Source organism: Microtus ochrogaster, chromosome 4 (assembly GCF_000317375.1).
Source record: "Microtus ochrogaster isolate Prairie Vole_2 chromosome 4, MicOch1.0, whole genome shotgun sequence".
In the NCBI taxonomy this organism is placed as follows: Eukaryota; Metazoa; Chordata; class Mammalia; order Rodentia; family Cricetidae; genus Microtus; species Microtus ochrogaster.
In genome coordinates, this window is record NC_022011.1 from 3,872,347 (window position 1) to 3,881,803 (window position 9,457).

The following is a 9,457-nucleotide window of genomic DNA, read 5'->3' on the forward strand; positions in this document are numbered from 1 at the left end:
AGAGGGCACCAGACCTCATTACAGATGGTTGTGAGCCACCATGTGGTTGCTGGGAATTGAACTCAGGACCTTTGGAAGAGCAGACAATGCTCTTAACCGCTGAGCCATCTCTCCAGCCCTGAACATTTTATAGAAATGGAATCATACACTATGTGGATTATCTGGGCAAGCAGAAGAAGCCAGTCACAAAAGGACTACCTATTGTGTGCTTCCCTTTATATACAATATTCAGAGAGTGGTTTTGTTGTTTTGGATTGTTTTTTTGGACAAGAGTCTCCTGTAGCCCTTGCTGTGTATTGGAGGATGACCTTAACCTCCTAGTCTGCACACCTCCGCCTCCTAGAGAAATGGTGCAGAGGCCGTGGATCTGACTTTGGGACCAACTTGGTTTACAGAGTGAGTTCCAGCACAGCCAGGGCCACCCAGAAAGAAACTTTGACTTGAAAAAAAAAAAAAAAAAAAGAATTTCTTTCTCTCTCTCATTGGGCTTGGTGGCACAGGCCTTTAATCCCAGGATTTGGGTAACAGGAGGCAGGTGGATCTTTGTGATTTGGGACCTACCTGGTCTAGATAGTGAATTCCAGGAGAGCCATTGCTATATGGAGAGACCCTGTTTCAAAAAATAAGACCAGTAAAAAATAAATAAATAAATAAATAAATAAATAAATAAATAAATCTCCCCCAGTTATAGATCTCTTCTGGAGTAGGGCTGAGGGGAGACACAGCTCCTCCTCAGGCAGAGGGGTCAGTGATGACCTTGGCTAAGGGTGGCTGTTCTCCACAAACCCTTTCTCTTGGTGTCTATCCCAGGACTCTAATGGTTGGCTCCTGCTCCGACCACCCTTACCGTGGGACCTCAGTATAACAGTCTTAATATATTACAAGTATGCTCTCGTAGTATTGGAATATGTAATTGTGTCAGTTCTTTACCCTGAGCGCCCCCACCATGGTCTCTGCGTTGAATTTAATAACTTGTTTTCCATTTCATTTTTCCTACCATCTGGGTTAGGCATTTCACCCACCCAGCTCTCCAAGCACGGAAACCTTGGGCATGTGAACATCAGCGCTATCCAGGAGCCTCTCGCGTTTATCCTGCCTAAGAGAGAGACAGTCTTCTGTCTAGATGGCCAGGAGCTAGTGCCCGACCTCGTGGCCCCAGCTCAAGAGCTTTCTGCGGAGCAGCCTGGCCTGGAACCAGATACTTCAGCGGCCCCCGAGGGCGGGTCAGAGAAGGGAGAACCAGAGGAACCTCTGCCTGGGGAGCCAGTGGAGGGGGAGCCGCTGCCCGCGCAGCCGCCCAGTGAGGAGCCATAGGCAGTGTTCCCTGCATCCAGGCTGGGGGGCAGGACTAAAGGCACAGCGCTGCCGGCGGCATCTGGGCAGGGAAGGTCGCCGCTCGTGTGGAGGCTGAGACTGCTTTGCCTAGGATATCGCGGGGCACGGTGGTATGTGGCAGCTTTAATAAAGCCGACGACTACCGCCATCTGGCTGCTGTCTCCGATAACTGGTCCCAGAAGTCGCGCGAGAACTACGCTTCCCGGCGTCCCTGGCGCTAGCGGGAGGACGGGTCGCGGCGGTTTTGGCGCCATGGGGCTGCTGGGTGGGCTGCTGGTAGCGGCTCGGGTCCCGCTGGGCGGGGTGCGGAGCTGCAGCTCGTCGGCCGGCCTAGAGGGTCCCGCACGCACGCGCTCCTACTGGCGGTACCTGAGGCGCCTCGTATGGGGCGCACCGCAGCCGCCGTACTCGCGCGTGTGCCAGGTCGGAGACCCGGTGCTGCGCACCGTTGCGGCTCCGGTGGAACCCGCGCAGCTGGCCGGGCCGGAGCTGCAGCGGCTCGTGGGGCGGCTGGTGCAGGTGATGCGGCGGCGGCGCTGCTTGGGTCTGAGTGCGCCGCAGCTGGGGGTGCCGCTGCAAGTGCTGGTGCTCGAGTTCCCCGACGCGCTCTTCCGTACCTTCTCACCGCGCCTGCGCGAGCTGCGTCAGATGGAGCCCTTCCCGCTTCGCGTGCTGGTTAACCCCAGCCTGAGGGTGCTGGACAACCGCATGGTCACCTTCCCCGAGGGCTGCGAGAGCGTTGCCGGTTTCCTGGCCTGTGTGCCTCGCTTCCAGGCCGTGCAGATCTCAGGTGCAAGGGACGGGGGCGGCGGGGTTGCCGTGCTCTCCTTAGCCGGACCCGGGAGAACAGGGAACTCGGGACTCCTGAAGAGCAGGGCAAAACCCGCGTAGATGGGACGCAGGGTGCCAACCGGGGAGACTTAGATAGGGAATCTGTATCTGTCTCAACTCTCATAGGTGTGTATATAGATTCCCATATATGTGTGTCGGTATTAACACGTTTTTCCTAGTTTACAAGTCATGGTGGGCTTGTCTAAGAAAGCAGGATCCAGCCTTATCCAGCTAGAGCAACAAACCATTCCATGCCTGTCTTTCACATTGTCTTATAGAATGTGGTTATTATTTGCTACTGTGCCAAGCTGAAATATTTTTGATACATAGCACCTGTGCCAAGCTGAAATATCTTTGATACATAGCACCTGAGAAAGCTTTGAGGAGGGGGTTTCTTATCCTTGCCCTGTAATAGAGCTAGGAATCAGGCTGAATAAAAAAGTTGGCATTTGTCCATATTCACTTTCGGATGCTGCCTCTGTAGATAGAATATAAATAGGCGTAGCCAGGGCAGGAATTAGGAAATAGAGTCAGGAGGTTAAGCACATTGGGAAGGGCCTCACCTCAGCCAACCTGTAACTTCCTTTGCAGGACTGGACCCAAGGGGAGAGCCGGTGGTGTGGTCAGCAAGTGGGTGGACAGCCCGAATCATCCAGCACGAGATGGATCATTTGCAGGGCTGCTTGTTCATTGACAAAATGGACAGCGGGACATTTACCAATCTCCACTGGATGGAGGTCAATGACTGAATCCCTCTCGCCTGACTGAGGGTCTGGAAAACCGGCATGCGGACACTTCAGGTGAAGACGGGCACATCTTTTTGTGCTTCAACTTGGAATTGATTCCAATCTGACAGTAAACAGTGGACTGCCAGTGTGTGCTGGATTGAGATAAAGGAAGATGATAGAAATGCTTGTCCTGAAAGCAGATTTTGACAGAATATGTTACAGCATGGGTAGAAATATACCCTTGAAGAAGGAGTGGGTATTCCCTGACAATTTTGCATGAACAGAAGTGGGCAGGCAAACATTCTCAGTACAAATAACTACACAAAACACACACACAATTAAGAGCTAAAAAACCAAAGCTTCTATCAGCCACTTTCAATCAGCAAAGAAAACAGGTTTTCAAGATAGAGTACTTAGAGCTGGGGGCATATAAAGCTCATGGGTACAACAGTGCTTGATGTAGAGAGATGTAGGTTTGATTCCTGGCATAAGGAAGGTAAGTATACAGAGGAATAATACCAGTTTTTGGAGGTTAGAACAATCCCTTTACAATGTGATCTGTGTACACACAGCATCTTTGGAGCTGCTTTACCTGGAGACCTAAACTGGGCAGCATCTCTTCAGCAACAGTTACTAAGTTGTTATGGGAACAGAGACCTAACATTACCATTCCTAACCCAGCACTTAGGATCCTGAAGAGGGAGGATCAGGAGTTCAAGACACCCCGCACCCCCAGGTTTCTCAGTAGCTTGGAGCCAGTCCTGGAACGTGCTCTGTAGACCAGGCTGGCTGGCCTTGACCACAAAGATCCACCTGCCTCTGCCTCCTGAGTGCAGGGATTAAAGGCACCCAGCAAGGTGCACAGTAAGTTCAAGTTACTCGAAACCCTGTCTTGAAAGATAGCAAAACTGCTGCTGCACTTCTGTGCATGTAGGACTTATCACCTGACTGGACTGCAGGTCTGGAGAACACTCCCACTTCCTGTCCTGCTAAGGAAAGAAAACAGTGAAGAGGGCCTTGCAAGAAGTAAGCTCCATTCTCAAAGAATCCCATAGTAGAATAAAAAAAGAGAAGACTCGAGTAGCTCAAGAAGGGAAAGGGTTTATTAGACATCTCCGGGGCAGGACCAGCAGAGGCTGGCTCAGTTCTCAGTCGGGGAAGGCATCAATAAAGCCCTGCATGACTGTTCATCTCTCCTGATGGAAGCCATCAGCTCCTGCAAGGAAGACCTGAAGCTCCAGGTGCAAACTTAGGATGATGGGATGGCTTTTCCTACTTCCCGTGGTCAGCTCTCAAGTAGTCGGACTCAAGAAGAAAGGAGTGGGAGCAGGAGCCTAGTGGCTCCCAATCCTTAACACTTCCAGATGGTTTTTCTCTTTATTTATAAACAAGACAGAAATCAAAGCAGCATTAATCTAGGGGAACAAAAGTTAAAAATAAAAACAAAAAAAAAAAAATAGATCAGGACAAGAAGTGTGAGCATCCAAAAGTGGAGTGTGCAGAACCAGTGTCCCGAGTGTTCTACATGGCAAAGCATCTGCAGCTGGGGAGGCCCCTTCATCATCCCACTAGGCTGGCAGCCAGGCAGCCTGGCCACTGGTGTAGGAAGAAGTCCCATGACTTTGCTCCAGTCGAACTCCCAATTTCATGACCAACGTGAAGCTTTAGCTCTCCTGTCCAAAGTCCTCAGAGAATTTCTTCACTTTCAGGAGGTCTTCTGCATTCACTGTGGGTCGGGTGGTGGCTAAAGACCGGAGCATGTCTGACTGCAGGGACACAAGCACACAGCTGAAAACCAGCGCTCCATGTCCTCAGCACCTCCTCTAGTTGTGCTGGCTAGACTGACAAGAGGCCTGCCTCTGAGGTCACCCCCAGTGCAGACTGCGTATCATGTCCACACGCCTCTCCCTCTGGAAGACTGCTTCACCCCATAACTCTGCCATCCCATCCCATCAGTAGCTTCCATTACTGCATTCACCCACAGCACAGACAGCTGCCAGAAGAGAACTAGGAGAGCACTAGGCTGTCTGGGTAATTTTCACTGGTTCATTATGGATCAAAAAGCCTGGCCTTGGAATGACAATTAGTGTCTGGACTTTACTGTCCCCCCCCCCCTTTTTTTTTTTTCCGAGACAGGATTTCTCCGTAGCTTTTTGGTTCCTGTCCTGGAACTAGCTCTATAGACCAGGCTGGCCTCGAACTCACAGAGATCCACCTGCCTCTGCCTCCCGAGTGCTGGGATTAAAGGCTTAAAGGCTTAAAGGCGTGCGCCACCACCGCCCGGCTTTACTCTTCCCCTTAAAGGTTCCCAGAGTCTCAGCAAAAACCTCAGTACCCACTACCCCAAGGCTACTCTGGGAGGGCTATGAGCCAGGACAATAGGAAAACACTCACTTGTATTTTTAGACTCAGATTCCCAGTTTTCTCTCCCAGTGGGTCACTTACCATGCAAACCACAGGCTCTAAGAGTTTATCACCAGGGACATCCATCCAAGTCATCTCTATGGCCCCTTGGTCCCCTGGAGAACATGGGGTCAGAAGATCATCAATCACAACACTAGGGTTGGTGCGGGAAGGGCCACAAACCTGAAACCAAGCAGAGATTGTCAGGCTGTCGTGGCTGTCCTGAGAATGGCCTGAAGGGAATATTGGGATCTCTAGGTCACCAAGGTTGGAGGAGGGCAGAGCTCCTTTCAAAGTCCCTAAAAACTCAGGTCTGAGGTCTGAAAGACAACTCCGTGGTAATGGCACCTGCCACGTAAACCTGACAACAGAGTTCCATCTGTGGAGCCCACGTGAAAGTAGAGGAGAACCAAGTTCACAGAATTGTCCTTTTACCTATAAAACATGTCATGGCACCCATGCATATGGCCCCTAACCCCACAGTAGCATCTAAAGCAAAACGAACCCTCTGATGGCAAGCACCTGTGATCCCAGCCCTTAGGAGGTACAGGCAGGATATTTAAGGTTCTTTTCAACTACAGGGAGAGTTTGATGCTGGCCTGGACTAACTGAAACTGTCTCAAACAAAGGAGTTCCGGCTAGTGAGACGGGAAAGGCACCTGTAACTGAGCCTGCTGACCTGAGTTTGATGTCCCAGATACATATGGCGGAAGGAAAGAACCAACTCCTTAAAGTTATTGTTTGCCCTCTATGTGCACAAACAACAAACAAAGCTGAGAGGTCCACGTGGGTTGACCTGGCTTTAGAGTGTCATGGACAGCAAGCTCTTCCAGCTGCTGGTCTCCTCTTCCTCAAGTGCCACCAAGACTCATCACCATAAGTGTAACTGTAGCAACTATGTTCCACCACTGGTCTGTTGCAATGGGGAAACAGCCCATGCACCCTTAGCACTGCTTTCCCCAACTCCAGGCTCTGGCTCTGGTCACAACAGTGTGTCTTTTAACAGAGCAAGCTGCCCACCCCTCCAAACTTCTGGGACTTCTAGTCTCCAACATGCACTGATGGACAGTCACTATTTGCTAAAGAAGAATCAGCATTTCTTTCTTTTTTGTGAGCCACCGTGTGGTTGCTGGGAATTGAACTCAGGACCTCTGGAAGGGTAGTCAGTGCTCTTAACCTCTGAGCCATCTCTCCAGCCCTCCTTTTTTTCGAAACAGGATTTCTTTGTAGTGTTGGAGCCTGTCCTGAATCTTGCTCTGTAAACCAGTCTGGCCTCGAACTCATAGATCCGCCTGTCTCCAGCATTTTTCTTTTTTTTTTCTCTTTTTTTTGGTTTTTCGAGACAGGGTTTCTCTGTGGCTTTGGAGCCTGTCCTGGCACTAGCTCTGTAGACCAGGCTGGTCTCGAACTCACAGAGATCCGCCTGCCTCTGCCTCCCGAGTGCTGGGATTAAAGGCGTGCGCCACCATCGCCCGGCTTAAAATGTGTAGCCCAGGCTGGCCTCGAACTCGTGATCCTCCTGCCTCTGCCTCCTTCAGCAAATCCTACCGGCGTGCGCCACCACAACCGGCCTGCATTTTTCTTGTTGGTTGTCTGTATCACTGTCTTCCCTATACCTAGGACAGGACAGTGCTGGCGCACCGCAGGATCCACAGCAGACACACAACGAAGACGTGCCTGAGTGAGTAGGCAAGTCCGTCCACTTGTGTGTCTGGCACTTGGCAAGTATTCAGTTTGTGTGCACCCCGCCCTCCAGCTTGGTGCTGGCTGTTAGCTTCTGAAGATCATTACACCAGCAGTACTACAGGGAGGATGTGTGGCACTGCTTCAGTTCTAGAGCAAAAGGGCACATAATATCTGCCCTTGGAGCCGGGTGGTGGTGGCGCACATCTTTAATCCTAGCACTCGGGAGGCAGAGGTAGAGGCAGACAGATCTCTGAGTTCAAAGCCAGCCTGGTGTACAGAGTGAGTTCTAGGATAGATAGTAAGGACTACAAGAGAAACCCTGTCTGGGGGGGAGAGGTGTGGAGGGAGGAATCTATCCTTGGTTCTCTCATAGAGCATGTACCTTTAGCAGTCAAGAATCTAAAAAATCAAAAACACAAGAGTCCACCCCTACCTCCTGACTGCTGCCACTCACCTTTTTGAAGTGTGTTGCTGACTGCACTTTTCTAACCGGCTGCATGAGGGAGTCCCGCACGATGATGCTGATGTCTGCTCCTGAGTAGCCTTCTGTCTTCCGGGCCAGCTCGTGGATGTTAGCATCCGTGAGGTTGTGAGGTGTGCTTCCCAGATGTAACCGAAACATCTGGGCACGGGCCGCTTCCTCTGGCAATGGGATATAAATTCGCTTCTCAAACCTGGGGAGATATATCCATATCAAATGAGAGCTGGTCACATGATGTGAAGGGAAAGGCAGCATGCATATTAAAATGAGTGACCCAGGTCCAATACCCGACTTCATCAAGGCAAGCGCAGACATGGGAAGATTCCAAAGAAATGGGATGGACATTAGCTAGTAACAAAATGACCAGTGCTAGACAAAGATATCAGCCCTAAGCTCCTAGGTTATACTCACCTCCTCCTAATGGCTGAATCCAACACCCAGGGGATATTTGTGGCACCAAGAACAAGAGTCCCATCATTGTTATTCCCCACTCCTGTGGAGAATGAGACAAGCAACTGAAGATGCCTGCAGAGGCAGCCAGGACCCATGGGAAACTAAACCATGTCTTGGGGCTTTCCTGGGTAGAGACCTATAGGACCACATGCTCTGGGAGTGATGGAGAGCCGACATGGTAAAGGCCTCAACCCTCTCTTTGATGCAAGCCCATATAAGGCCGGCAGAGATGGCATAAGTGTCTCTCTGCCGTGCCAGTGCAGCTACAGAATGGAGCTCTGGGTTAGCTTTAGGTGGAAGGTGGCCAAGGAGTGACACGGCACCAGCACACACCCTGCATCTGGACCAAGAACTCCGTTTTGATCCTTCGGGCAGCCTCGCTCTCATTTTCATTCCGTGACCCGCAGAGGGAATCCACCTCATCGATGAAGATGATGGAAGGCTTGTGTTGCCTGGCCAACTCAAACAGGTTCTTGACTAGCCTGTGAGAGTGAGAAAGGGGTCAGGACCTGGACACTCCCAAATATGTCCACCCTGAGATCCAGTTGTTACATCTAGTAACAGGGAAAACAGGTCAGACAAGCCCTCAAATAGTACTGAACCAAGAACTTGCTGTGGCATCAGCCTCAAGTCCTGGCGCCCCATTCATTAGCTCTGGACGCGGGAAGAATCCTTTCCTTTTCTCTAGGCCTCAGCTTCACATCAAAGAACGGAGATCAACTTGAGGAATAAGCTAAACCCACAGAATGCCCCTAAGAGGATACACAACAGAAACTGACTCTACAGGCTTGGCGGCACATGTCTGTAACCCCAAGGCTTAGGAGGTAGTACTAGGAGAATCAGAAGTTCAAGGCCAGCCTCTGCTACAGAGGGAATTTGTGACTAGCCTGGGGTACATGAGATCCCGTCTCACAAAACCAAAAAGAAAACAATATGTTCCTTTTTGTGTGTGTGTGTGTGTGTGTGTGTGTGTGTGTGTGTGTTTGTTTCTTGTTGGTTTTTGAAGACGGTTTCTCTGCTACACAGAGAAATCCTGGAATTCTCTCTGTAGACCAGTCTAGCTTTAAATTCAGATTCTTCTGCCTCTGCCTCCAAGTGCTGGTGCTGGAGGCCTGTACCATGACTGCCTGACATCCTTTCCCGTCTCTGGGAAGTGATCTCAAGGGGCCAGGAAGCTGGACTCCCAGCAGCTGCCAGGACTGCCACAGCACAGCTGACGGCTGACTTACTTCTCACTCTCCCCCAACCACTTAGACATCAGATCCGAGGAGGACACAGAGAAGAAGGTGGAGTTGTTGGCTTCTGTTGCCACGGCTTTGGCCAGGTAGGACTTGCCTGTGCCTGGGGGCCCAAAGAGCAGTATACCTCGCCAAGGGGTGCGCTTGCCTGTAATAAATAATGGACAGAAGTCAGCTGCTTTCTGATTGGGAGAAAGGAGCAAAGAAAAGTTAACAAGTTTGGGAGGCAGAGGCAGGCGGATCTCTGTGAGTTCGAGACCAGCCTGGTCTACAGAGCTAGTTCCAGGACAGGCTCCAAAACC

General features: G+C 50.9%; 3 protein-coding genes across 3 annotated transcripts in view; 2 read left to right on the top strand and 1 right to left on the bottom strand.

Annotated features, from left to right (window-relative positions):
• Cog8 (component of oligomeric golgi complex 8) overlaps positions 1-1,467 on the top strand; it is a 9,602-nt gene extending 8,135 nt beyond the window's left edge. The window contains exon 5 of the mRNA XM_005345409.2: positions 1,010-1,467. Coding sequence (XP_005345466.1) covers positions 1,010-1,314 — 305 coding nt within the window. The 3' untranslated portion in view covers positions 1,315-1,467. The remainder of the gene's footprint in view (positions 1-1,009) is intronic.
• Positions 1,468-1,525: 58 nt separating this feature from the next.
• On the top strand, positions 1,526-3,563 carry Pdf (peptide deformylase, mitochondrial). Its single transcript, XM_005345511.3, has 2 exons — positions 1,526-2,125; positions 2,758-3,563. The coding sequence occupies exons 1-2, from the start codon at positions 1,588-1,590 to the stop codon at positions 2,913-2,915; spliced, it is 696 nt and encodes a 231-aa protein (XP_005345568.1). The 5' UTR covers positions 1,526-1,587; the 3' UTR covers positions 2,916-3,563.
• A 416-nt stretch (positions 3,564-3,979) lies between these two features.
• Positions 3,980-9,457, bottom strand: part of Vps4a (vacuolar protein sorting 4 homolog A) — a 15,458-nt gene continuing 9,980 nt past the window's right edge. The window contains exons 6-11 of the mRNA XM_005345410.2: positions 9,147-9,303; positions 8,251-8,399; positions 7,876-7,957; positions 7,438-7,657; positions 5,340-5,480; positions 3,980-4,660 (exon numbers count right to left, since the gene is read on the bottom strand). Of these exons, the coding sequence (XP_005345467.1) occupies positions 4,559-4,660; positions 5,340-5,480; positions 7,438-7,657; positions 7,876-7,957; positions 8,251-8,399; positions 9,147-9,303 (851 nt within the window). The 3' untranslated portion in view covers positions 3,980-4,558. The remainder of the gene's footprint in view (positions 4,661-5,339; positions 5,481-7,437; positions 7,658-7,875; positions 7,958-8,250; positions 8,400-9,146; positions 9,304-9,457) is intronic.